We start from the raw sequence: 27950 nt of genomic DNA, 5'->3' as shown, positions 1-27950 counted from the left end.
CTTCCGGCTCTCTGTTCCTATGGCTGGTTTCCTAAGACACCCTGCCCTCCTGTCTCAAGCCTCTTCCCGGTTCGGCTGCCCCTTCCGAAATAGGCTCCCCTAGAGCGGGTTGCCTTCAAGACGCTGATCAAGGGCCACTGCTTGCCAAGAAGGCTTCGTGGAAATCCACACCCTTCCAACCTGGGTCAGGTACCCTCTCCTCTCACAGCAATGGCTTACTGTTTACCTATTTGCCTTCCCCACTGACCCTAGGGCTGGGGCCCTGTGGTTTGTCTTTTCTCCCTCTGCCAACAGAAGGCTTGCATAATCAGCCTCAAATGAGGCTTATTGCTTAAATGATGAACATACAAGCAAAACACCATGGGTCCAGGGTCCGAGGTGGGGGAGGGGTCTCCATTAGGGTTCTGACATCCCCCCACCCCCGCCCGGCCCCCAGCATCTGCCCCTTCCCCTCCCCAGGTTAACCGAAGTTTCAAGGTCAGGGGGAAGCTTTCACCGGTAGGATGAGGGATCCTGGGAGAGGGGGCGCAGGGCAGGAGATTTGCATCTGCCCGAGTTTATGGTGAGACAAGAGAAGCCGCTTTAGAGCAAGAGAGCTGGTTAGAGAGACTCCTGGATGCAGCATGTGTGGGCTGCCGGGCCCCCTTCTCTGCTTGGCTTGCTTGTATTCTCCGCCCTCCACCTCTGAGTCATGCAGGCAACTTCCCTCCCTGCCTCAAGCCTCCTGACCCCCTCTCTACTCACTTGCTTCCTTGGTACCTTGGTCCAGCTCTTCTTCTGGTGGCTCAGGCGCCCTGATGCCCACATCTGACCTTCCAATCATGATGGGAACCAGGATAGGCCTCCTCCTGGTGCTGGGTAAGCCGGGGATCTCCATGAAGGGGGAGGAGGGGATGGGGGTGCAGAGAGAGAGAGGGCTGAGGACACACGTTTTGGACTCAGCAATTAAGGGAGGGATCTTGAGTTATCTCGGGTTGGGATCTGAAGTTCAAGGAGGTTGAGAAGATACTGAGGAATCTATTTGGGGGGTGTTCAAAAGATGCTGGAAGAGAGGCTAGGTGCCGGCACAATCCAAAGGTTTCTCAAGCAGGCAGAATAAGTCAACCCATCCACAGCATCCCTTTGGCCCCAAGTTTTCCTGGACTCCTTCTCATAGGAGCCCAGGTGTAGGGGTGGGGAAGGAGTGTCTTTGGAGCTTGGCTGTTGCTCTGTGGAAATGGAGAACTGAAACCTGCTGGAAGACTGGTGGATGCAGAGCTATCTCTGGATCAAGGGAGGGAGAGAAGCAGGGCTGGCAAGCTTGAGCCTGAGGGTCTGGAAGACCAGGAGATGGTAGGGTGTTGTGCCAGGAGGGGAGAGCTGGTGGGAGACGGGGGTGGCTGGGGGCTGGGGGGGATGGAGCAGGAGGAAGACTCTTCTCCGAAGCTTGTCCTCTCGCCCTCCTCCCCAGCGCTAGCTTCCTCTCTCTGCTTCAACTTGGACACAGACCAGCCGACAATCTTCCGTGTGGACAGTGCTGGGTTTGGACACAGCGTGGTCCAGTATGCCAACTGGTGAGGACTGAGTGGTGTCTGACCTTTGGCTCTCAGCTCCTCCCCTGCCCAGGGTCTGTCTCTCGGCTCATCCCTCTCCTTATGTACAAACTCTCCTCGGTCTGCCGGTGGCAGTTCCCCCAGGGCTCTGATAAGCTGGACCAAAGAAAGGCCATTGTGCCATCTTGACAACCACAGCTGACTTTGTGTATTTCTGGGGCACTGTACTCCTACTACCGTTCCTTTCCATCATGTTCTATCGCAAATGATTGGCTCATGGACATGGAGAACAGACTTGTGGTTGCTAAGGGCGGGGAGGGAGTGGGATGGACTGGGAGTCTGGAGTTAGAGGATGCAAACTATTGCATTTGGAGGAGATAGGCAATGAGGTCCTGGTGTCCAGCACAGGGAACTCTCGCCAATCACGTGTGGCAGAACACGATGGAAGATAATATGAGAAAAACAACGTGTATATCTATGTGTATCACTGGGCCACTTTGCTGTACAGCCGAAATGAACAGAACACTGTAAACCAGCTATAATAAAAAAAATTTAGAAACAGGTGATGGGATAGAGTTCCCTGCACTGTGTAGCAGGACCTCATTGCTTATCCATTCTATACGTAATAGTTTGCATCTATTAACTCCAAACTCCACGTCCATCCCACTCCCTCCTCCTCCTCCCCCTTGGCAACCACAGGTCTGCTCTCCATGCCTGTGAGTCTGTTTCTGCTCTGTAAATAGGATCATCTGTGTGGGCACTGATTTAGTCCTCGCAACAAATTTACAAGGTGGGGATCAACCATTCAACATATGTTTATTGAGCATCTATTACTACGTCTCAGGAGCCAGGCACACACCTGGGAATAAAGATGACAAACATCTCGTCCATGCAGAACTTAAATTGTCATTAGGAGTTCCCACCATGGCTCTGCAGGTTACGAACCCGACTCATACCCATGAGGACACGGGTTCGATCCCTGGCCTCACTCAGTGGGTTAAGGATCCCGCATGGCTGTGAACGGTGGTGTAGGTCGCAGACAGGGCTCAGATCCAGCGTTGCTGTGGCTGGCAACAGCTCAGATTCAACCCCTAGAGTGGGAACTTCCATATGCCGTGCGTGCAGCCCTTTAAAAAAAAAAGGAAGCAAAAATTAAAAAAGAATTGTTATTAACCTCCACTTTACAGATGAGGAAACTGAGGCTCAGAGAGGGGACACAAACTTGCCAAGGGGCAGTCTGGCTCCAGTGCCCACACTCTTAGCTGCTGTGTTCTTGTCTTCTCCCCCTGCCAGGCTGGTGGTTGGAGCCCCCCAGGAGGTAAGGGCTGCCAACCAAACAGGTGGTCTCTACCGGTGTGACTATAGTACGAGCCTGTGTGAGGCCATCCACCTGCAGGGTGAGTCACTGCTCCTGGCTGGGACCCAGGTCCAGGCTCCCCTGCTCTGGGAGCCTGCGGGGAGCACAGGAGACCCATTTCTCAGCTTCAGCTTGGTCTGCAGACCCTCACCCTCTGACTGGTTTCCTGACCCCCTCAAACTGTCCCACCCACCACACTCTTGCACCCCTATAGCTCCATCAAGATCTGAAAGCTCTTGGAGTTCCCTATTGGCCTAGTGGGCTAAGGATCTGGTGTGGTCACTGCCGTGGTGAAAGTTCGGTCCCTGGCCTGGGAACTTCACAGGCTGCAGGCGTGGCCAAGGGAAAAAAAAAAAAAAAAAAGATCTACAAGCCCCCTTCACCCATGAGAACTAATCTCCCAGAGTTGAGGTGGCCCCTGCCCAGATCTTACAGCCACCTCTTCCTACGGGTGACCATGAACCTGCCTGTCCTCTCAGTACCCCCAGAGGCTGTGAACATGTCCCTGGGCCTGTCCATGGCGGCCACCACCAAGCCCTTTCAGCTGCTGGTGAGTTGCCCTGGGTCACTGGAACATCCTGAGAGAGGAGATGGGGACCTGGAGGCGCTGGGACAGGAGGGTGGGACAGAAGCAGGGGCGACTCCTCCCATCAGGCCCCTCCACCCCCAGGCCTGCGGCCCCACCGTGCAGCATGCATGCCAGGAGAACATGCACCTGACCGGGTTCTGCTTCCTGCTCGTCTCCCAGTCTCAGCAGGCCCAGAGGATCCCAGCTGCCCTGCAGGGTGAGTGTTTGGGGCCCCTGGGTCCTTTGAGGAAACCTCCACACTTCCGACTGGGGTAGGGCAGTGGGGAAAAGAGACACTCTGACCAAAGGGAATAAAAAAAGAGGGACCCAGAAAAAAAGAAAAGCTGACCAGATGGACCGGAAGGGTCACCGCCAGCTTTTACACCTGCTCCATCACTGTCCCGGCGCAGGACCTTTCCCATGGCCTTTCCTTCGCTGAGCCTCAGTTTCTTCATCTGTCTGATGGGGATAAAACACACCCACCTCTGAGATTAACACACGATGATCCATGGCGAGGGTTTGGCACAATGCCTTCTGTGTGTGAGGGCACAGTTAATGCCAGCTGCTTTATAATTTTTAAAGAGAAGGGCACTTATTTTCACCCAGTGCATCCTGAGGTATAACCAACTGGTTTGTGAAGCAGGCTGGGAGAAGGCGAGAAGGGCGTGGACAGTCTGAGTCATGTATATACATGTGTGTGAATGAATATATGTGTGTATATGGGTATGTGTGTGTGTATGCAGATGTGTATATGAGTATACATGTGCATATATGTGTGAGGGTGTACGCGTGTGTGTGTGTGTGTGTGTGTGTGTGTGTAGGTTGAGGCACAGGGCCCTGCTTCCCTGGTGCTGACTCAGATGGGAGACCAAAAGGTAGAATAGTGAGTTTTTCAGACCCAGCCCAGGGCAGACCCAGAGCCCTCTCCTGTCTCACATTCACACTCAGGCCCTTGGGGAGACTGACACCCAGGGTCCTGAATGACATCCAGCACCTCCTAGGCTCTATATTCACCCACAGACCCCTGGGCTCCCATCAGGACACCCAGGACACCCCTCTCTCTGGTGGGAAGCCTCAGGGGCAGAAAGGGGAAGCTGGGAGCTGGAGAGGAATTTCTGAGAGCCTGGAGAGCTGCTGCTTCTGAGGACAGATTCTGCACTCGCCCAGGAAGAGAATGGGGCCCAGAATGAAGCTGAGAACAGCATAGGATCAGTGTGTGGCCGTTGCCAGGAGTGGCAGTAAAAATATTTAACAAAAGTACAGTTTGGGGAGTTCCCTTTGTGGCGCAGTGGAAATGAATCTGACAAGTATCCATGAGGATGCCGGGTTGATCCCTGGCCTTCCTCATTGGGTTAAGGACCCAGCGTTGCCCTGAGTTGTGGTGTAGGTTGCAGTCGGGGCTTGGATCCTCCTGGTGGCTGTGGCATAGGCGGGCAGGTGCAGCTCTGTTTGGACCCCTGGCCTGGAAATTTCCATATGCCATGAGTGAGGCCCTAAAAAGCAAAACAAACAAACAAACAAACCCAAAATACCAAAAAACAAAAACAGCTTTGCACTGACCAACGAGGGCAGACCTGGTCCAGGGGCTGGAGCAGGGTCCTTTTATTGCTGGATGGCAGGAATATTGGGGAAGAAGATAGGGTAGGGCCCGGGGCAGCAAGGACAGAGGAGGAAGATGGAGGGGCTCCCAGCTTCTCACCACCTGGATTGGAGGACTTGTCACTTTTTTTTTTTTTTTAAATCAACCGGGTGTGAGCAGCTAAATCACAGACGTGGCCTCTTCAGAGACTTTTAGGAGCCCGAGGGGCCCTGTTCTAGGCAGCTGTTAGGACAGCCCCTGGGAGGGTGGGCACTCCTGGCTCAGCCTGGGCTTTGAGAGTGTCCCCCTGGGGGACTGATGCACTTCCTTCCCCAGAGTGCCCAAGGCAGGAGCAGGACATCGCCTTCCTGATCGACGGCTCAGGCAGCATCGATAACGAAGATTTTACCAAAATGCTAAACTTCGTGAGGGCTGTGATTTCGCAGTTCCAGACTTCCAACGCCCAGGTGTGCCCTCAGGGGAAGGAAGGCGCGTGCACAGCCCCGCCCCGCCCCGCCCCGCCCCTGAGGCTTGTGGGCGGAGCTTCGGCATTCTGGCGTCTTGGCCCGGCCGCAGCCCTGCCGTGTTTCTCCCAGTTCGCCCTGGTGCAGTTCTCCAGCAAGTTCAAGGAGCACTTCACTTTCAGAGACTTTGCAGCCAGCTCAAACCCCCTAAGACTACTGAGTTCTGTACAGCAGCTACAAGGGTACACGCACACGGCCTCAGCCATCAGGAAGGTCACGTGAGTCCTGACTGCTCCCAGGTCCTCCCCCTAAAGCCTCTGGCTCGGCCCTCGGGCCTCGTCCGTCTCCAAGAGGAAGGGAGAGATGGGCAACTGGAATTCAGCCTGTGGTCCCCGAGCCCGGGGCCTCTGGGTGGGACGCGGCCCTCCCAAAGGAAGGGGCATCTCGTGCTCATAAAGACATCGGGGGCCAGCCGCGGCTCGGTTCACCGGTTTCTGGATGCTCATCTTCCCTGACAGAAGGGAACTGTTCATTGCTGCAAAGGGAGCCCGAAAAGATGCCTCCAAAATCCTCATCGTTATCACGGACGGGCAGAAAATAGGCGACCCCTTGGGTTACAAGGATGTCATCCCCGAGGCTGAGGCCGCTGGCATCATCCGCTATGCAATTGGGGTAGGATGGGTGGGTGGGCTTCCACGGCTTCCTATCCTCACATCCTCTTAAGGCGACTTCCCTTTCAAGGATGGAAACCCCAGCCTTCTCAGCTCCTAACTACCTTCTGGATGAAAACTCTGTTCCAGCCTGGGCGACCCTGATCCTCTTCCATAAACCCCTTGTTGCTGTCTGAGCCTCATTTTTCTTGCCTGTACACTCGGTGTAATAGTATTAACTTTTCAGGGTTATTGGTGTATGCCAGCATCCAGCAGGCATATTATAGCTATGATTATTTTCACTGAGTTCATCTTTGTTGGGGGCAGGTGGGATCCGCTTTTCGACAGCCAAAATCCTTGGAAGAATTAAAGGACATTGCATCGAAGCCCTCGCATATATTTAAAGTGGACAACTTTGATGCTTTGAGAGATGTTCAAAACCAACTGAAAGAGAAGATCTTTGCCATTGAGGGTAAGACAACGATGGCACAACTCACTTCATTCACTCTTACCTGTAAATGCTTCTCCTTCTAGACCCTGGACCCCCATGTCATGGACACCAACCCTTCCCTTTGGGTATTCGTTTCCAACATCAGATCCTCTTAAAACCGAGTTCCTTCTTGGATTGGACAAAGCCTGTCTTTCCCCCGGGAACCTAGGTGTCATGCTTTTCCCCAGGGACTCAGACGATCAGCAGTAGCTCCTTCGAGTTGGAGATGTCCCAGGAGGGCTTCAGTGCTGTGTTCATGCCTGTGAGTGGGGCCCCTTTCAGGCCACTGACGTAGGGGAGGGAGGCGTGGGAGGGAAGGCAAGAGAGGATATCAATGTGATATCACTTGTATGTGGAATCTAAAATATGGCCCACGGGAAAGCAGACACAGACTCACAGAGAACAGATTCGTGGTTGCCAAGGTGGGTGGGAAAGGGATGGGTTGGGAGTTTGGGGTTAGTCGATGCAAACTATTACACAGAGAACAAATAAGCAGCAAGGCCCTAGTGTCCAGCATGGGGAACCATATTCAGTATCATGGGATAAGCCTTACTGGAAAAGATTATAAAAAAGAATGTAGGGCGTTCCCGTGGTGGCTCAGCAGGTTAAGAACCCAGCTAGTATCCATGAGGATGTGGGTTCAATCCCTGGCTTTGCTCAGTGTTGCTGTGAGCTGTGGTGCAGGTTGAAGACAGGGCTCAGATCTGGTGTGGCTGCGGCTGTGGCGTAGGCCAGCAGCTACAGCTCCCATTCGACCCCTAGCCTTGGAGCTTCCATATGCCACTAGTGTGGCCCTAAAAAGAAAATAAATAAAGTAAAATGAAGATAATAAAGACTATAGTGTGTTTTTTTTAAAAAAAGAATGTAGTAGATCAGCTATACTTTAAATATTTTTTTAGGAGTTCCCATTGTGGTTCAGTGGTTAATGAATCTGACTAGTATCCATAAAGGATGCAGGTTTGATCCTTGGCCCGATCAGTGGGTTGGGGATCCAGCGTTGCTGTGGCTGGGGTGTAGGCCAGCAGCTGTAGCTCCAATTAGACCCCTAGCCTGGGAACCTCCATATGCCGCAGATGTGGCCAAAAAAAAAAAAAAAAAAAAAAAGATGAAAGACGAATGGTGGAGTCGAGAGCAGGTGTTGCTTTGGAATAGGCTGTCTTCTAATTCTTCCCACCTGCTCAGCCCTGGAATCCTTTCCTCCCAGGACGGACCGGTTCTGGGGGCTGTGGGGAGCTTCAGCTGGTCCGGAGGTGCCTTCCTGTACCCCGCACATAGGAGACCCGCCTTCATCAACATGTCTCAGGAGGACGTGGACATGAGGGACTCGTACCTGGGTGAGGCCAGGCTGCGGCTGGGGGACGGGCAGGGGCTGGGGTCGGGAGAAGCTTCCGTGCTGAGGCCTGGTCCCCCCCCCCCCCAGGTTACTCGGCGGAGCTGGTCATCTGGAAAGGGGTACAGAGCCTGGTCCTGGGGGCCCCGCGCCATCAGCACACCGGGAAGGCGGTCATCTTCACCCAGGTGTCCAGACAGTGGAAGCCGAAGGCTGCAGTCGCAGGGACCCAGGTCGGGTGTGGAGGAGGGTCTCCAGGGGCAGAGGGCCAGGAGATGAAGGGGGCGTGGGGCCCCTGGGGGAGGTGCTGGTGTCTGGGGAGAGGCGGGACCCAGCCCAGAAGGGGGCGCCTCTGGGAGGGGGGGCAGGTGGGGTGACCGCAGGCTCCGCCCTCCAGGTCGGCTCCTACTTTGGGGCCTCCCTCTGCTCCGTGGACGTGAACAGAGATGGCAGCTCCGACCTGGTCCTCATCGGGGCCCCCCATTACTACGAGCAGACCCGGGGGGGCCAGGTGTCCGTGTGTCCCTTGCCCCAGGGGGTGAGTGGCTGCTGAGCCCCGGGCTGGGTGGGGTCTGGGTGTGTGTGGGGGAGGTTGCCTGGCTTGGGGCCTGACCCTGGTTTCGTCCTGCAGAGGGCTAAGTGGCAGTGCCGGGTCGTTCTCCGCGGGGAGCAAGGCCACCCCTGGAGCCGCTTTGGGGCAGCCCTGACAGCGCTGGGGGATGTGAATGGGGACAGGCTGACGGACGTGGCCATCGGGGCCCCGGGGGAGCAGGACAACCGGGGTGCTGTCTACCTGTTTCACGGAACCTCGGAGCTGGGCATCAGCCCCTCCCACAGCCAGGTGAGGCCTGGTCCCTGTCCCTGTCCCTGTCACAACCTCTTTCTGGCTTCTCCCTGTCTGTCACCTGGAACATCATCCTTTTCTTCATCCTACCTCTTTCATCCGGCCCTGGGCACCTTGTAGTCAGTAAGAAAATCTGTGGAATTTGAGAAATGGTAGCATTACCTGCTATGTTCCCTGCTTTGTATGGGGACCTGATACTTGAGTAAGCTCTCCATTGAAGGCTTTTAATCCCCCAGCAGTTTTACAAGGTACATAGGCCAGGCATTAACAAAGCCATTTTAGGCGTTCCCGTCATAGCTCAGTGGTTAATGAATCCGACTAGGAACCATGAGGTTGCAGGTTCGATCCCTGGCTTCGCTCAGTGGGTTAAGGATCCGGCGTTGCCGTGTGCTGTGGTGTAGGTCACGGACGCGGCTTGGATCCCACATTGCTGTGGCTCTGGCGTAGGCCGGCAGCTCCAGCTCCAATTCGACCCCTAGCCTGGGAACTTGCATATGCACCCTAAAAAAGACCAAAAAAAGCCATTTTAAAGATGAAATCTAGGGTGTGGGGAAGATAAGAGACATTCCAGGGTGTATAGTGCATCAGGAACGATGATGAGAGAGGTTTCGATCTCCTGACTCTAACCCAGTGCTCCATGTCTTGGACCCTCCCTGATGCCAGTTGGTTTAGTTCTGGTGGCCTCAGTCTGCCCGTCCACTCACCCCTTCACTCCCTGGACGCCCTGACTTTATTCTCTCCTGCCATCAGTAATCCTGCCAAATGCCTATAGGCAGGAGCCCCTCATGGGGCAGGATTCCCTGAGAAGTGAGGGAAGCGTCCCCTGGCAAAAGTTAAGGAAGCTCCACTTTAAAAAATAAACAGGGAGTTCCTATCGTGGCGCAGTGGAAACGAATCTGACTGGCAACCATGAGGCTGTGGGTTCGATCCCTGGTCTCTCTCAATGGGTTAAGGATCCGGTGTTTCCGTGAGCTGTGGTGTACGTCGCAGACGCGGCTCGGAACTGGCGTGGCTGTGGCTCTGGTGTAGGCCGGCAGCTGTAGCTCTGATTTGACCCCTAGCCTGGGAACCTCCATATGCCATGGGTGCAGCCCTAAAAAGCAAAGAAAAAAAAAAAAAAGAAGAATCTGCTGCCTACAGATACAGCCACTCCCCATCCCGAACTGGTCTCCCTTTGTCTTCTGAAGAGACAGGGTGGCTACAGGAGCAAAAGGAGGGCCTTGGACGCAGGATCAGAGGGTCTGATTTCAAGGTCTGGGGCCTGCCTCTTAAAGGTTGTGTGGCCTTGGCATTGACTGCTCTGTAGGCAGTGGGAGGTGGGGCTGGATGAGCTCTGAGGGTCCTTCCAGCCCTGCTGCTCATTCCTTATGCCAAGTGCTGTTCTTAGAACCCTATGAAGGAATTCCCGTCGTGGCTCAGTGGTTAACCAGTCTGACTAGGAACCATGAGGTTGTGGGTTCGATCCCTGGCCTTGCTTAGTGGGTTAAGGATCCAAGGTTGCCGTGAGCTGTGGTATAGGTTGAAGGTGCAGCTCAGATCCTGCATTGCTGTGGCTCTGGTGTAGGCCAGTGGCTACGGCTCCAATTCGACCCCTAGCCTGGGAACCTCCATATGCCGCAGGAGCGGCCCTAGAAACGGCAAAAAGACAAAAAACAAACAAACAAAAAAACCCTCTGTGAAGTAATTCATTTAATGCTCCGGGAAGAGGGGGATGAGGAAATTGGGGCACCGAAAGACTGACGCCTGGCCTCTGGCCTCATGGCGCTTAAGTGGAGGAGCCAGCATTGGAACTGAGACTACCTAGCTGAGTGGATGAGGAAACAGGCCAGTCTGTCCATCTGCCCTTCTTCATTTGTGTCCCAGAAATCGTCTCTTGTCTCTAGTCACCGTTTTCCCGCCCCCGCCTCCTCTTTGAAGGTGCGTCTTTTCTGTTGGTTTGTTTTTTGTTTTTTAGGGCTGCACCCGCGGCATATGGAGATTCCCAGGCTAGGGGTCCAATTGGAGCTGCAGCCGCTGGTCTGTGCCACAGCAATGCGAGATCCAAGCTGCGGCTGCCACCCACGTGTGGGTCACTCTCAGAGTCGTCTTTTTACTACTCACTCTTTCCTCCTGTCTCCCACATCCCTACCTCCCTGTTCACCTTGTGGCTTCTGTTTTTCTCACCCCCGCCCCCAAATCTAACTTGCCTCTCCCTCTGTGGCCAGCGGGTCGCAGGCTCCCAGCTCTCCCCCAGGCTCCAGTATTTCGGCCGTTCGCTGAGTGGGGGCCAGGACCTCACCATGGATGGACTGGTGGACTTGGCCGTGGGGGCGCAGGGGCATGCACTGCTGCTCAGGTGACAACAGCCTTCCCAGACACTGCCCGGGGGGGGCCCCAGGTCTGCCTAGGGCACCAGCCTCCCTTCCTCCGTCCCGGGTTGTCCTCCCAGGACGAAGGGCCGGTCCCCAGCTCAGCGTTCTGCCTGCAGGAGCAGACCCGTGCTCAGGGTTTGGGCAAACATCCGCATCCTACCCAAAGAGATCGCCAGGTCGCTGTTTGAGTGTCCGTGGCACACGAGCTCCGTCCAGGATCTGGGGAACGCCACTGTCTGCCTCCAGATTTATGAAAGTCCTAAGACCCGTCTGGGTGAGTTGCTTCCCCCACCCCTCACCCCTCCCAGGACAGCCTGACCCTGGGAGTCCCCAAGCCCGGGCCGCCCATCTCCTCCTGCCTCATCCCTTGCCCACCGGGGAGCTCCTCCCTCTCTCAGCCTTTCCCATCCCCTGCGTCCCCCTCCAGGTGACCTCCAGAGCTCTGTGACCCTTGACCTGACCCTCGACCCTGGCCGCCTGAGTCCTCGTGCCGTCTTCAAGGAGACAAAAACTCGGAATCTGACTCGTGTTCAAGTCCTGGGGCTGTCAGAGCACTGCGAGACTGTGAGGTTGCTCCTTCCGGTGAGGGGGGCCTCGGGCCTGGGGATGGAGGCGATTCTGAGGCCGGCAGCGGGCTGGGCAGGGAGAGCACAGGGGTGCTCTGGTCCTCGTGGCGCAGGCCCAGCACGTGGCAGGCAGAAGGCCAGCCCGTGAGCCCGTGCGTGAGGGGACGGATGGATGAGGTTGGCTGCACCTGCCAGAGGCTACGACGCTGGATTTCAGGGAAAAGAGGACAACTGCATCAGAGAGCCATGGGGCAGTGGGCTGGGGTTCTGCTGCTCTCAGAGAAGCCCCTTTCTTGGTGCCAGGGAGCCAGCAGGGGCCAAAACAGTTGTGTCCATGGGGAGCTCAGGGGACGATCCAAAACAATTGGAGTTCCCCTGTGGCTCAGTGGGTTAAGAGCTTGCCAAGCATTCATGAGGACGCGGGTCCGATCCCTGGCCTTGCTCAGTGGGTTAAGGACCTGGCATTGCTGTGAGCTGCAGTGCAGGTTGCAGAAGCAGCTCGGATCCGGCGTTGCTGTGGCCGTGGCATTAAACCAGCAGCTGTAGCTCCAATTCGAACCCTAGCCTGGGAACTTCCCTATACCGCAGGGTGCGGCCCTAAAACTAATAATAATAATGAAAAATAAGGCAAAAACAATCAAGCTCTTAAATAATAGATGTCAGGTGGTGGTGAAGGGTATGAAGCAAGATAAAGCCAGGGTGAGAACAGAGAGGGTGTCGGGAGGCCTCCGGGAACAGATGAAGTTTGGGAAGATGCCGAGCAGAGGGAGTGAGCCAGGGGGGAGGCGGGGGGAAGGAGTTCAGGACGAAGGGCGACCACAGCGCAGATCCTGCAGGAGGAATCCTGGCACAGATCGTTGATCGGGGCAGGTTGGGACCGTCGTTACCCCATTTTGTGAATGAGAAGATGGGACACAGCGAGTGGTTGCGTTTCTTAGCCAGCTGCTCCCTCCAACATCTGTGCCTCAGGCCTGCGTGGAGGACTCAATGGCCCCTGTCGTCCTGCGTCTCAACTACTCCCTGGTGGGCAAGCCCATCCCTGGCTTCGGAAAGCTCCAGCCCATGCTGGCAGTGGACGCTGAGAGATACTTCACGGCCTTGGTGAGTCCCGGGGTTGGCTTTTCCGAACAGGGTGGCGGGGGTGCATTCCAACCCTGCTTGGCCTTCCCTCTCAGCTCCCCTTCGAGAAGAACTGTGGCGCTGACCACGTCTGCCAGGACGACCTGAGCATCACCTTTGGGGTCTCGGGGTGAGCATCCAGCCCCTTAGACCTGCCCTGGTCCTCCAGCCCCCTTCTTGGAACCCAGAGCTCCTGCTCCTGGCTGTCCCTAGCATCTCCGCCCGGTGCTCAGGACCCAGACATCCTGTCCCCATCTCTCCCCCGCCTCCCCACTCGGTGTTTCGTCCCCACACCATTTCTAGCCTCCGTCATCTCCCATCCTCCACCCCAATGCCCAGCTTGAAGACCCTGGTGGTGGGGAGTAACCTTGAGCTGAACTTGGAAGTGACAGTGCGGAATGATGGCGAGGACTCCTATGGAACCACAATCACCTTCTTCTACCCGCCAGGGTTGTCTTACCGACGTGTGACAGAGGCCCAGGTATTGTCCCCTCTGGAGTGGCTGGTGGCTGGGGATCAGCAGACTCCTGTGGGCTAGGTTCAAGGCTCAAGTGGGGCCCCCACTGGTTTTTTGGTTTTGTTTTTGTTTTTAATTTTATGGCTGCATCAGCTGCATATGGAAGTTCCAGGGCCAAGGATTGAATCTGAGCTGCAGCTGCAGCATAGGTCGCAGCTGTGGCAGCACCAGATCTTTTAACCCACAGCTCAGGGCTGGGGATCAAACCCGTACCTTCACAGTAACCTGAGTTCCTTCAGTTAGACTTTTTTTTTTTGTCTTTTTGCCATTTCTAGGGCTGTACCTGCAGCCTATGGAAGTTCCCAGGCTAGGGGTTGAATTGGAGCTGCAGCTGCCAGCCTACGCCACAGCCACAGCAACGCTGGATCCAAGCTGCTTCTTTGACCTACACCATAGCTCACGGCAACGCGGGATCCTTAACCCACTGAGTGAGGCCAGAGATCAAACCTGCATCCTCATGGTTCCTAGTCGGATTCGTTAACCACTGCGCCACGACAGGAACTCCTGCAGTTGGATTCTTAACCCACTGTGCCACAGCGGGACCTCTGGGGCTGCTCTTGATTAGCAGACTTTTGCAGGCCAAGAGGGCTGGGCTGACTGTCGTTGGATGGATGTGGTTGGGCTGGCTGGGGCTTGCCTCAGCTCTTTCTGTGTTCATCCCTGGGCTTGGCATTCTAAACCCACCTTCAGGAGTGGGGTCCCAGGAGGCTGCTAATGTGAGGAGAGCAGAGACTCTGCCTTACATTTCTCTGGATTCCATGTTGTATTGATATCCCTCTTTTAGAAGAAAATGTATCTCAGCCTTCGAATATTTTAAAACACTGTTCTGTAGAAGGAGTTGAATTTATTGGTTACTCTAGTACGGAGCTTGGCATAGTTTATCTCTAAAGGGCTAGATAGTAAATATTTTGGCTTTGTCCGCCATACAGTGTCTTCATATTTATTCAGCTCTGCTGATGGAGTGAAAACAGCCATGGATGACGTGTACATGAATGATTATGGCTGTGTTCCAATAAAACTTTATTTATAAAAATTAGTCCCAGGCAGTCACATGGCAATCCCTGTTCTAAAAGACAGAACCAGGCCCATGAAGAGTCAAAGAAACAGATTTTTTTTTTTTTTTTTTTAGGGCCCCATCTGAGGCATATGGAAGTTCCCAGGCTGGGGTCACATTGGCGCTGAAGCTGCCAGCCTGCATCACAGCCACAGCAACACCAGATCTGAGCCACATCTGTGACCTATACCAAGGTTTGTGGCTACGCCGGATCCTTAACCCACTGAGTGATGCCAGAGATCAGATCCAAATCCTCACAGATACTAGTCGGGTTCTTAACCTACTGAGCCACAGCAGGAGCTCCGAGTCTCTCTCCTTTTGAGTAGATTCAAAATTTTCATAATAGAAACCTTTTATTTTTTAAATTTTTTAAAATTAATTTATTTTTTAAATTAATGAATTTATTACATTTATAGTTGTACAATGATCATCCCAATCCAATTTTGTAGGATTTCCATCCCACAACCCCAGCGCATCCCCCCACCCCCCGAACTGTCTCCTTTGGAAACCATAAGTTTTTCAAAGTCTGTGAGTCAGTATCTGTTCTGCAAGTAAGTTCAGTCTGTCCTTTTTTCAGATTCCCCATGTCAGTGAGAGCATTTGATGTTGGTGTCTCATTGTATGGCTGACTTCACTTAGCATGATAATTTCTAGGTCCATCCATGTTGCTAAAAATGCCAGTATTTCGTTCCTTTTAATGGCTGAGTCATATTCCATTGTGTAGATGTACCCCATCTTCTGGATCCACTCCTCTGTTGATGGGCATTTAGGTTGTTTCCATGTCTTGGCTATTGCAAAAAGTGCTGCAATGAACATCAGAGTACATGTGTCTTTGTGAATCGTGGTTTTCTCTGAGTAGATGCCCAGGAGTGGGATTGCTGGATCAAATGGTAGAAACCTTCTAAAAAGAACAATAAATGGAGTTATTTGGTGGCGTGGTGGGTTAGGGATCCAGCTTTGTCACAGCTGCAGCTAAGGTCACTGCTGTGACGTTTGATCCCTGGCCCTTGAACTTATGCATCCCACACTTGTACCCGCCCCACCCCTAAAACATAACTATAAATAAAAGAGAGAAATATGCTAATAACTCTGGGATTTCTTCCTTAGGAGAAACTTTGTCTAGATGGTGTTTAAGGATATTAAAAAAAAAACCCTAACCTTAAGGTAGATTCCAGGAAGCTGCCACTACTTGACGGAGTGTCTTTGCAACATGAACAAATGCTCACCTGCCTTTGCTCATCTGTGTGTCCCTAGAACCAGCGGCAGCCACGCTCCCTGCTCGTGAACTGTGACAGCACCCCCACCCAGAGCCAGGGCCCCCGAAGCACTCGCTGTGGCCTCAACCACTTCATCTTCCGGGAGGGCGCCCAGGTCAGCCTGGCTTCTGCCCACGCCTGCCCGCCTGCCCCCGCCCCGTCTCACGCCCCCTCTCCCGGTCACCTCCCCCTGGTCCTTCCTCTTCCTCAGGTCACCTTCGTGGTCACCTTTGATGTCAACCCCAAGGCCCAGCTGGGAGACCGGCTGCTCCTGACGGCCAACGTGAGCAGGTGAGCAGGGCCAGGCCTGGGCCCGCGCCCCCTCCCGCCCAGCCTCCTCCTCCGGGGCCCCTGCCCACCGGGCATCCTCCTCTTTTGCCAGTGAGAACAACACCCCCAGGACGAGCAAGACCACCTCCCGGCTGGAGCTCCCGGTGAAGTATGCCGTCTACACCGTGATCAGCAGGTGCCACACCACGGCCCCCGGAGGGTCCCCCTCCGTCACTCCGCTGGGGCTCGGGGAATTCTCACCCTCCGCAGCAGCTGAGCGTGTGCCGTGTTTAAGGTTTATGCCACCCTTTCAACTGGCAGGTGACACAGCCAGCAGCACGTGCCCATCGCACCCAGAGGGTTTATGGCGGGCTGCCTGGGCTGACAGCAATTGTGGTGGGGGTGTCCTGACAGCCTCCACTCGAGAGAGGCTGCAGTTCTCAGAAGCCTTCCTTAAAAGCCCCGAGGCTGTCCAGGACTCCCTAAGACCTACAAGCTGTGGCCCCTGAATTCTGGTTCTGACAGCCTCGGTGGGGGCCAGGGTACCCTGCCTGATGAGAGGCAGAAGCTCAGCAAGGCTGTGCCCGGGGTCCCGCACCCGAGGCTGCGTGAGTTGCCCAAGGAGGCAGGGGCCGCTAGAGCCCCCTGTCGGGGGCGGCCTCAGCCAGACGGTCAAGGGTCCGTGGCCTTGGCCTGAGCCCTTGGCATTTGGGCAGGACAGGTCCTCATCGGCAGGAGCAGGTGTACAGCGTGCGGGGCTTTGGAAGCCCCCTCCTCTTCCCCGTCTCCCTGGGGAAGGACGGGGAAAGGCCCTGCTGGCTGCAGAGGCTGGTACCAGGGACAAGCTGGGGGGGTGAGAGGAAACGCCCCTCAGTGCTGCCCAAGGAGGGGCGGGCGAGCTGTTTGACCCGAAGGAGTGGGGAGTCAAGGGCCTGAGCGGGTCCCTTCCTTGGCAGACAGCTTCCCAGCCTCTGGCGTGTTCCAGGCACAGCGCTGTGGTCACTCTCCGTGTGGACACATGTGACAGTCCGCCAAGGTTTATTGAGCCTTATCACGTGTAATCCTCAGCAGACAGAAGCCGCTGCCTCTGTGAGATCTAGGCACTCGGTGACGTGACACAGGCCCCTGGGGCTTCGCCTGGGCGCCCTCCCCTGCTGGTTCTGCCCAGGGGCCTCTTTGGATCTCCTCCTCCTGCCCGGGGCTGCACACTTGCATTCACACCTGCCAGCAGGGGCTCTGGGCGGCCCAGGCAGGGGCAGGCTGGGGGCTGGCTCGTGGCTGTGAGCTCTGGGTTATCACACCTGCCTGCGGGGGCCACAAGCAGGACACAGCCGTCGAGGTGTGTGTGACTCGACAGCCCAGCTGTGCTCGGCAGTGGTGATTCTGTGGGTGGGGACCCTCGGGGGGCCCTGGGACAAGGCTAGGGTGTTGTGGGGAGCCCCCCGCCCCCGTAGACGAGGGGTGAGAGTGCAGAGTGAGGGTAGGGGTTAGAGTTTGGACGGCACAGGCAAAGGACTGGTGTGCGAGGAGTGGAGTGGAAGTGAGGGGCCAGGCTGGTGGCCATGGCATCTCAGATGGGCCTGGGCCGCCTCAGGAGGGGTTTTACACTGAGACCCAGCGAAGAGCCTGTGATAGGAGCCCCCACACCTCCAAGCCCCAGGCCCAGAAAAAGGCCAGGAAACCAGAGAGCAGGGTCCTAGGGAGACCCTGCAGAGACCACACAGGGCGCGTCCCTAGACACTTGCCAACAACACCAGCTGGAGCCTCTGGAAGCCTCTGTCGCATCCCACATGTCCATCCAGCATCCTCTGTGCTGAGAGGGGCAACCCCGGCCCCCTGGCCCTGAGTTGGTGGCATAGCTCTCGGTCCCTTTCACTGCACCCCTGCCCAGCCCCCTGGGCAGTTTCCTCTGCCAGTACCTTGCACCCAGCTTGAAGCCCAGCCCCACGCCCCGACCCTCGCATTACCCCCAAGACCTCGCCCCAGACCACCCCGAGGGCCCACTGGCCACCGTCCTATTGGGCTCCCAACCAGAACGTCCCCAAGAGGCCCTCAGGGACCTTCCCGTCCACCCTCGCCTCTTCTCTCCCCAGCCACGAACAATCCACCAAGTATCTCAACTTCTCGGCCTCAGAGGAGGGGCGCAGGAGCCAGGCCCAGCACAGATACCAGGCAGGTGCCAGTGGGTGACTCAGAAGCACGGGCCGGGGCGGGATTCAGGAGGGCTGTGGGGCTCAAGCTTTGCCCCTCCCTGGCCTCTGGGCAGGTGAACAACCTGGGACAGAGGGACCTGCCTGTCATCATCGCCTTCTCAGTGCCCGTGGAGCTGAACCGGGTGGCCGTGTGGACAGACGTGGAGATCTTCCACCCCCAGGTACCCAGAGCTGTGTCCGGCTCCCCGCTCGTGCCCTCCACCCGGACCCGAGGCCCTGATGACCCAGGAGATGCTCTCTCCCTGGGACTTTTCCTAGAACCTGTCCGTTCAGTGCTCTTCAGAGAGGACCTCAGCCACGGAGTCCGACGTCCTGACCCACTTTAAGAAGAATCCTGTGCTGGTGAGGGGGCCCCCCCTGCTGTCTCCCAACTGGAAGCCGAGCTTCAGAGGACTTGAATTCCGAAATCTGTATGACATCAGATGACTGTCTTCTTTCCTCCCTCTCTTTCTTTCTTGTCGTTATTGTTTTATTTATTTATCTATGTTTATTTTCTTCCTCTTCTTTTATTTTTAAGGCCACACCGCAGCATCTGGAAGTTCCCAGCCAGGGGTCGAATCGGAGCTGCAGCTGCCGGCCTACACCACAGCCACAGCCACAGCCACGCTGGTTCCGAGCCCCGTCTGCAACCTACACTGCAGCTTGGGGCACCACTGGATCCTTAACCCACTGAGCGAGGCCAGGGATCGAACCTGCATCCTCATGGATCCTAATCGGGTTCTTAACCCACTGCGTCACAGTGGGAACTGCCAGGTTGTTTTTTTTTTTAATTTTTTTGGTCGCCCTGGCAGCATGTGGAAGTTCCCAGTCCAGGGGTCTAACGCACACCACAGTGGCGACCCAAGCCGCTGCAGTGACAAAGCCAGATCCATAACTTTGCTGCATCACAGGAGAATTCCAGCATCAGATGGATGTCTGCTGAACAGGCTGCTTGGGGGCAGATATGGCTGCTCCCCTCCAATCAGACCGTTGAAGGCTGTCTCCTGCCTTCAAACCCATCTTTCTCTGGCCTGAAGCGACTTCTCCCACCCCCAGAACTGCTCCATGGCCGACTGCCTGAGGTTCCGCTGTGACGTCCCCTCCTTCGGCGTCCAGGAGGAACTTGACTTCAGCCTGCGGGGCAACCTCAGCTTTGACTGGATCAGCCAGGTGCGTGGGCCCAACAGCAGAGCCCCTTCCCAGACTCAGGGGGGCCCGAGGTGGTGCCTGGGTCCCCTCCAGCCGGGCTGCCCTCTGACCCCGCGTCCTCTCCAGCCTCGCTCTCGGCTCTCCGCCCCCCTTCTCTTCCGCAGACGGCGCAGAAGAAGGTGCTGGTCGTCAGCGTGGCCGAGATCGCCTTTGACAGATCCGTGTATTCCCAGCTTCCAGGACAGGAGGCGTTCTTGAGAGCCCAGGTAGTGGCCGTGTGACGGGCAGCGGCCGGGCTGGCGAGAGCGCTCCCGCTGCCAAATCTGGGCTGCGGGGTGGGGGGCTTGCGAGCCCGGACAGTGGAAGGGCGGAGGTCCCTGGGCAGGACGCAGGTCCCTGAGCCCACGAGAGCCTCTGTGTGGCGCCCCTGGGAGCCGGGCCGAGGAAGGAGGGGAGGGCGTGAAAGGCTGGGGGATCCGGGAGGGGTCTGGGACAGCAAAGGCCTGAGAGCTTCCGATCCCCCCCTCAGATGGAGATGGTGCTGGAAGAGTATGAGGTCTATAACCCCGTCCCCCTGATCGTGGGCAGCTCCGTGGGAGGACTGCTGCTGCTGGTTCTCATCACAGCCCTGCTGTACAAGGTGAGGGTTCCACCCCATGCCTGACGCCGCCAGCCTTGGATCCCGCCCTTTCTACAGTGGAAGAAAGAGCGCCGTGTGAGCCATTCCCAGTGTGGCTCAGTGCGTTATGAACCTCACTGGTACCCATGAGGGTGTGCGTTCGATCTCCGACCTCGCTCCGTGGTGTAAGGATCCAAGAGGGCTGTAAGCTGCGGCATAGGTCAGAGATGTGGGCCTGGATCCAGCCCTGCTGTGGCTGTGCTGTAGGCCGGCAGCTGCAGCTCCAGTTAGACCCCTAGCCTGGGAACACATACACCACAGGTGTGGCCCTAAAAAGTGAGAAAGAAGCTCACCAAGGAGTCAGGTACATACCTTCTTCCTGAGTCACTGCATGTGAGAGACCCCTTGCCACCTGTGACATTACCAGTCCCCTGCTGTGCCCATGTTTGTGCCTTCCTATCGGATTCTCCGGCCTCCTCTAATCTGTCTCTCTTTCTTTCCCACGTGTCGTCACCTCTCTACATGTTTCCTTTTTTTTTTTTTGTCTTTTTGCCTTTTCTAGGGCCGCACCCACAGCATATGGAGGTTCCCAGGCGAGGGGTCTAATCGGAGCTATTGCTGCCGGCCTACACCACAGCCACAGCAACGCAGGATCCGAGCCAAAGTCTGCAACCTACACCACAGCTCACAGCAACGCCAGATCCTTAACCCACTGAGCGAAGCCAGGGGTCGAACCTGCAACCTCATGGTTCCTAGTCGGATTTGTTAACCACTGAGCCACGACGGGAACTCCATCTCTACAGGCTTCCTTGATGGCAGATTAGAACAGAACATCCCAGCCCTGGATTTGGTGTGGACCCCTCCACTGACTCTTTCCCTGACTTTTGGCAAGTGCCTGGTCTCTGCTGGGTCTGGGTTTCTCATTCTGAAGGTGATTCTACCCAGCTCACAGAATTGCAGCAAAGTCTGAATGTTGCAATTTCTGTGAAGTTCCGAGCGCGGTGCTGGAACACAGAAGGGGGTCCGGAGGGGTGATGGCTCCCCCTCCCCCTCATCTCTTCTCCTCTCCTCCACGGGGCATCCTGATTTTCTCCTCCTGCCTCCCCAACAGGTTGGCTTCTTCAAACGTCAGTACAAGGAAATGATGGAAGGAGCAAATGGACAGACCGTCCCACCAAGTGGGACAGGAGACCCCCAAGTGGCCCAATAAGAATCTCCCTCCTGTTTGCCTTTGCACCTACATTCCTGGCCTCTTACTCTCCCCCAAGTCAAGCCTGATGGGGAGCAGGCGCTCCACCCGGAGGGAGGCCACCATCAGGCTGCCTTCTCTCTTGGGAGGATGCGGTGTGTTTGCACGAAGCACCTTGCCTAGGAAGGGCCATTGGTCTCATCAAGGCTCCAACTGGAAACTCCAGGACAGGCGCCCAGCTGTGGCCCCCCCCACCCCACCCCCCAGGACTTAACTTGGAATTTCCACCTAGAAGGACATGCGCCATAGCCTCAGGCACTAGTCTCTCCTCCTCCACCAGCCACCCGTGGTCTTTGCGCAGCACAGGACTGAACAAGGGCCTCATCCTCAGCCATCTTCAGCGGCTCCCCCATTCCTCGCAGGGTAACTTCTGCCCCCCTCTAGCTTGATTTTAGGAATGCAATGCCATTTCCAGAGGCTGGCTCTGGACACACAGCACGAGATGGGCTGGGCCGCTCTGTCACCCCCATTTCTGGTAGAATACTATGGCTCCTAGGTTGGCCCTCTGCATCTGGGCTCCTGTTGCACACACGGGTGTGGGGATGAAACGCCTGCACATTGGAACTTGTACATTTGGCTTCTAATATGGTCAATATTGCTGGCTGGGAGGTAAGAGTGGCCTCCCCCTCGCCCCCGCCACGCCAAAAGGGGCGCTATCCTGATGCCCCTTTGCCCAGCCAGCTCCAGGGTCTCTCGCAGACCACTTTCAATTTTGAGGCGTCAAATACAGTAAATGAGAAATGCCAGAACATGCTGATAATTCTGTATTTTAAATGTTTGCATCAACAAATGAATAACTGTACACACACACAACACATGCATGCACATTTACTGGTGATTCATCAAAAGTCTAACATGAAGGCCTTGGAGTTCCCTGGTGGCTCAGCAGGTTAAGGACCTGGTGTTGTCTGTCACTGCTGTGGCACGGGTTCCATCCCTGACCCAGGAACTTCCGTGTATCATGGGTGGGGAAAAAAAATTAAGGCCTTTTGTGGAGATGAGTCTTGGACAATAACATTCAGGTAACAGTGCTATTTTGACACACAATTTTCCTTTGTACACTATTGCTTACCTTCATCATACTTGCATTTTTCATGAATGCTATCATGTTCTATTTTTTAAATTAAAGCATTGTATTATATCATGTTGCGTATGTCCCCAAATCACAAAAATGGATCAACGCACAAAAATTAATTTTTGTGATTAAACATAAATGTTGTGAATAAAAAATTAAAACCTAATTGGGGCAGCTTAGCCGAAGGTCATCAAAATTAATACTGAATGAAATTCCAGTGCGCATTTTCTATAGAAATATCTGAATGCTGAGATGAGTGACTGTGAGCCAAGAAATTAAACTGTATCTATAATTCAAATGTATTATACCTTTTTTTTTTGGTCTTTTCTAGGACTGCACCGGTGGCATATGTAGGTTCCCAGTCTAGGGTTCTAATTGGAGCTGTAGCCACCCCCCTACACTGCAGCCAGAGCAACTCAGGATCCGAGCTGTGTCTGAGACCTACACCACAGCTCACAGCAACGCTGGATCCTTAACCCACTGAGCAAGGCCAGGGATCGAACCCGCAACCTCATGGTTCCTAGTCGGATTCGTTAACCACTGAGCCACAATGGAAACTCCCAGATGTATTATATCTTCTGAAAATTAAATGATACAGGGTTGTTTACTTGAAGTATGCCTGAGGAGTTCCTGCTGTGGCGCAGTGGATTGAGGATCTGGTGTTGCTGTAGCTGTGGCATAGGCTGCAGCTCTGCTCCAGTTCAGTCCCTGGCTGGGGAACTTCCCTATGCTTCAGGTGTGGCAAAAAAAAAAAAGAGAGAGAGAGAGGAAAAAAAAAAAAAGAAGTACACCTGAAAGTAAGGGCTTTCATATCAAACAGACAGATTGGGATAACTATGTTTTCTCTTTTTTTTTTTCAGGCCTGCTCCCCTGGCATATGGAGGTTCCCAGGCTAGGGGTTAGCCTATACCACAGCCACAGCAACATCAGATCCTTAACCCACTGAACGAGGCCAGGGATCGAACCCGCTTCCTCATGGACACTAGTTGGGTTTGTTACTGCTGAGCCGCGGCAGGAACTCTAAGTCTCCATATGTTAACATGACATCACCAATGGGCCCATCTTCTGGATGTGGGGAAGGAGAGGGACTGATCTGGGCTGCCGTCGGTGACACGTGGTGGAGCTGTGCGGGGAGGCTTGGGGATCACTTGCAAGGCCCATTTCCGCCCACCCGAAGGAATACTGATCTTCTGACTCAGGCTCCTGGCCCTCTGGGTGAAGGCCTGTTTATGCCTTTCTACACTTTGTTACTCCTGTTACTTGCAGCCAAAGACAACCGTCTGGTACAGATGTGAATCTCAATGCTAGTTCTGTAAGGTTCTTAGAAATTATGTGGCCTGCACATACTTTGCTATAAAAGCAACTTAATTTCTTTTTTTTTAAATGTTTTATATGTATCATTCATATAAAATATAGTGTATATGCAGCCATCATCACAACCTAATTTTGAAGCATTTCCATCCCCAACCCCCAGTTCACCCTCCATTCCTCCCACCTGTCTCCTTTGGTAACTGTAAGTTTTTCAAAATCTGTGCATCTGTTTCTGTTCTGCAAATAAGTTCATTCATACCCCTTTTTTAGACTCTACGTATAAGTGACATCACATGGTGTCTGTCCCTCACTGCTTAACTTCATTTAGTATGATAATTTCCAAGTCCATCCATGGTGCTGCAGATGCCATTATTTCCTTCTTTTTTATGACTGAGTAATATTCTATTGTGTATATGCATCACATCTTTATCCATTCCTCTGTCAGTGGACATTTAGATTGTTTCCATGTCTTGGCTATTGTATATAGTGCTGCAGTGAACACTGGGGTACATGTGTCTTTTGCAGTCATGGCCCAGGAGTGGGATTGCTGGATCATATAGTAATTCTATTTTTAGCTTTTTGAGGAATCTCCATGCTGTTTTCCATAGTGGTTTCACCAGCTTACATTCCCATCAGCAGTGTAAGAGGGTTCCCTTTTGTCCGCACCCTCTCCAGCATTTATTGCTTGTAGACTTTCTGATGATGGCCTTCTGGTGGGTGTCAGGTGGTACCTCATAGCAGTTTTGATTTGCATTTCTCTAATAATTGGTGGTGTTGATCATTTTTTTTTTTTTTTTTGGCCATTTGTGTGTCTCCTTTGGGTATATAAGCAACCCCCTTTTTTTTTTTTTGTCTCTTTAGGGCAGCACCCACGGCATATGGAAACTCGGATTGGAGCTACAGCTGCCAGCCTACACCACAGCCACAGCAACATCGGATCTGAGCCACATCTGCGACCTACACCACAGCTCACGGCAATGCTGGATCCTTAGCTCCCTGAGGCCAGAGATGGAACCTGCATCCTCATGGATACTAGCCAGATTCGTTTCCACTGAGCCACAACGGGAACTCCTATAAAAGCAACACTGATTTATGCCACAGTAGTTTCTCTGTCTTCTCTGTATTCAGTGATAAAATTAACTGATTGTAGACGGGAAAGGGCTACGTCGCCCTTGTTCTTTTTTTTTTTCTTTTGTCTTTTTGCTATTTCTTTGGGCCGCTTCCGCGGCATATGGAGGTTCCCAGGCTTGGGGTTGAATTGGAGCTGCAGCCACCGGCCTACACCAGAGCCACAGCAACGCAGGAACCGAGCCGTGTCTGCAACCTACACCACAGCTCATGGCAACGCTGGATCCTTAACCCACTGAGCAAGGGCAGGGACCGAACCCGCAACCTCATGGTTCCTAGTCGGATTCGTTAACCACTGCGCCACGATGGGAACTCCCGCCCTTGTTCTAAGAAATCTCTGTTGTTTATGTGAAAGACTATGAGGCTTTGTTTGAAAATGACACAAGTGTCTTGATAGTTTCATGGCCCAATCTGACAAAGTTTCATAATGGACAACAGCCTGAGAACACATAGATATCTGCCCCAATAAAATCCAATTTTCAGACAGTATAATATGTCCCAGATACATTTCAATTTCTTGGTTTCCCATCACTTATCCCAGCGCTCACACACGTCTATAGCATGTGCAGGGGAACTCATTCAGGACCCCTTTGGGTGGCTGCCGTTACTCTAAGTTGCAACAACCATATATATTTTTTTTCACAACTTTTATGCCTCAGTGAATAAATTTTGAGTCATACCCATTCTTGTGGTCTGGGGATAGAGCACGTGAAGAGCAATTCTGAAAAATGCAAATATAACGAAGGTAAGCCATAATACACAAAGGAAAATTATGTGAAAATAGCACCGGTGCTTGTGTGTTAGACAAGGGCCCACTGCAGTGCTTGGAGCCTGTGGACCAGCTTTTGGGACACAATCAGGGAGGATATGACAGGATTTCTGTGAAAGTCACGGGGTTCAAATGTGTGAGACGCATGGGATTAAAACTGTCACTTGCTTTTGTTCCCCAAACGGAGCAATTAGGAGCCGCCTGGAGCCCACCAGGGGTTCCACAGTTTGCAAAACAAAACTCTGAAGTCTGATTCTCATAAAATCTAACCTGGAGCCCTGCTTGAGGCAGTTTCATCAGGGGTGGTCCTTCTGGAGATTCCAAAGCTTCCAAGTTTGAATGGGTTTGTGACCCTCTGGGGGTCAGGGAGCTATTTGGATGGAGCTGAAGGATCAATGTCTAGTTTTCCCCTCAGATCCCACGGTCAACTGCCTCCCCTTCCGTTTTTTGGTTTTTCGTTTTTTTTTCTTTTTTTCTTTTTTAAGGGCCGCACCTGCAGCATATGGAGGTTCTCAGGTTAGGGGTGAATCGGAGCTGTAGCTGCTGGCCGACACCACAGCCCCAAGGACTTTTCCAGCAGGAACAGTAGTTTGCCTCCCGTCCCCACCCACCATCCCCATCAGCTTCCCATCCTCGACAGCCCTGACATGGAGGGGGCAGATTAAGAGGCCCGGTTACCCCCAATCAGAGGTGTTCACAGCCCCCATTCTGTTTGTCTTGTCCTGGCGCCGGTCCGCAGGGCTGGCCAGGGTGCACCAGGCTTAGGGGACCTCATGGGAACCATTGTCCAGGACTCACGTCCATAGAGATCTTATTTTTAATACCAGGTCCCTGTCCTGGGGTTTCCAGTTGAAGCCTTGACAAGGCTCTTCCCAGGCAGGTGCTTCGTGCAAACACACCACATCCTCCCAAGAGAGAAGGCAGCCTGATGGTGGCCTCCCTCCGGGGGGAGCGCTTCCTTCCCGTCAGGCTTGACTTGGGGGAGAGTAAGAGGCCAAGAAGGCTCTCAGGGGAGAGCAGGTGCAAAGGCAAACAGGGAGTTTCTTATTGGGCCATTTGGGGGTCTCCTGTCCCATTTGGTGAGACAGTCTGTCCATTTGCTCCTTCCATCATTTCCTTGTACTGACGTTTGAAGAAGCCAACCTGTTGGGGAGGCAGGAGGAGAAATTGGCTGGGCGTCTGTGTCAGAACCCCTCCTGAGGCAGCCCAGGCCCATCTGAGATGCCATGGCCACCAGCCTGGCCCCTCACTTCCACTCCACTCCTCGCACACCTGTCCTTTGCCTGTGCCGTCCAAACTCTAACCCCCACCCTCACTCTGCACTCTCACCCCTCGTCTACGGGGGCGGGGGGCCCCCCGAGGGTCCCCACCCACAGAATCACCACTGCTGAGCACAGCTGGGCTGTCGAGTCACACACACCTCGATGGCTGTGTCCTGCTTGTGGCCCCCGCAGGCAGGTGTGATAACCCAGAGCTCACAGCCACGAGCCAGCCCCCAGCCTGCCCCTGCCTGGGCCGCCCAGAGCCCCTGCCGGCAGGTGTGAATGCAAGTGTGCAGCCCCGGGCAGGAGGAGGAGATCCAAAGAGGCCCCTGGGCAGAACCAGCAGGGGAGGGGGCCCAGGCGAAGCCCCAGGGGCCTGTGTCACGTCACCGAGTGCCTAGATCTCACAGAGGCAGCGGCTTCTGTCTGCTGAGGAGTACACATGATAAGGCTCAATAAACCTTGGCGGACTGTCACATGTGTCCACACGGAGAGTGACCACAGCGCTGTGCCTGGAACACGCCAGAGGCTGGGAAGCTGTCTGCCAAGGAAGGGACCCGCTCAGGCCCTTGACTCCCCACTCCTTCGGGTCAAACAGCTCGCCCGCCCCTCCTTGGGCAGCACTGAGGGGCGTTTCCTCTCACCCCCCCAGCTTTTCCCTGGTACCAGCCTCTGCAGCCAGCAGGGCCTTTCCCCGTCCTTCCCCAGGGAGACGGGGAAGAGGAGGGGGCTTCCAAAGCCCCGCACGCTGTACACCTGCTCCTGCCGATGAGGACCTGTCCTGCCCAAATGCCAAGGGCTCAGGCCAAGGCCACGGACCCTTGACCGTCTGGCTGAGGCCGCCCCCGACAGGGGGCTCTAGCGGCCCCTGCCTCCTTGGGCAACTCACGCAGCCTCGGGTGCGGGACCCCGGGGACAGCCTTGCTGAGCTTCTGCCTCTCATCAGGCAGGGTACCCTGGCCCCCACCGAGGCTGTCAGAACCAGAATTCAGGGGCCACAGCTTGTAGGTCTTAGGGAGTCCTGGACAGCCTCGGGGGCTTTTAAGGAAGGCTTCTGAGAACTGCAGCCTCTCTCTAGTGGAGGCTGTCAGGACACCCCCACCACAATTGCTGTCAGCCCAGGCAGCCCGCCATAAACCCTCTGGGTGCGATGGGCACGTGCTGCTGGCTGTGTCACCTGCCAGTTGAAAGGGTGGCATAAACCTTAAACACGGCACACGCTCAGCTGCTGCGGAGGGTGAGAATTCCC

At 54.7% G+C, this 27950-nt stretch overlaps 1 protein-coding gene across 5 annotated transcripts; it reads left to right on the top strand.

Annotated features, from left to right (window-relative positions):
* On the top strand, positions 1-22533 carry ITGAX (integrin subunit alpha X). Of its 5 annotated transcripts, none has more exons than XM_047779983.1 (31): positions 1-184; positions 770-858; positions 1451-1553; positions 2826-2929; positions 3369-3439; positions 3560-3674; positions 5373-5503; positions 5633-5778; positions 6019-6172; positions 6478-6622; positions 6829-6902; positions 7845-7974; positions 8061-8203; positions 8368-8508; positions 8602-8811; positions 11019-11149; positions 11282-11439; positions 11593-11747; positions 12701-12832; positions 12907-12980; positions 13190-13331; positions 15676-15792; positions 15889-15968; positions 16060-16143; positions 18041-18119; positions 18214-18321; positions 18419-18502; positions 19196-19309; positions 19453-19554; positions 19818-19928; positions 21019-22533. In XM_047779983.1, exons 2-31 carry the CDS (start codon positions 798-800, stop codon positions 21115-21117), a joined length of 3498 nt encoding a protein of 1165 aa, XP_047635939.1. In that variant the 5' UTR covers positions 1-184; positions 770-797; the 3' UTR covers positions 21118-22533. The 5 variants fall into 5 exon arrangements, 4 of the variants coding, with proteins under 4 accessions (XP_047635939.1, XP_047635938.1, XP_047635941.1 ...); XM_047779982.1 differs by having other exon boundaries at positions 1-189; XR_007134899.1 differs by lacking the exons at positions 1-184; positions 19818-19928; positions 21019-22533 and adding an exon at positions 16904-17036 and having other exon boundaries at positions 475-858; positions 19453-19471.
* Positions 22534-27950: the final 5417 nt, after the last annotated feature.

This window comes from Phacochoerus africanus, chromosome 5 (assembly GCF_016906955.1).
Source record: "Phacochoerus africanus isolate WHEZ1 chromosome 5, ROS_Pafr_v1, whole genome shotgun sequence".
Taxonomy (NCBI): domain Eukaryota; kingdom Metazoa; phylum Chordata; class Mammalia; order Artiodactyla; family Suidae; genus Phacochoerus; species Phacochoerus africanus.
Note: the sequence above shows the minus strand (reverse complement) of the source record. Positions and strands in the feature narration are given on the sequence as shown.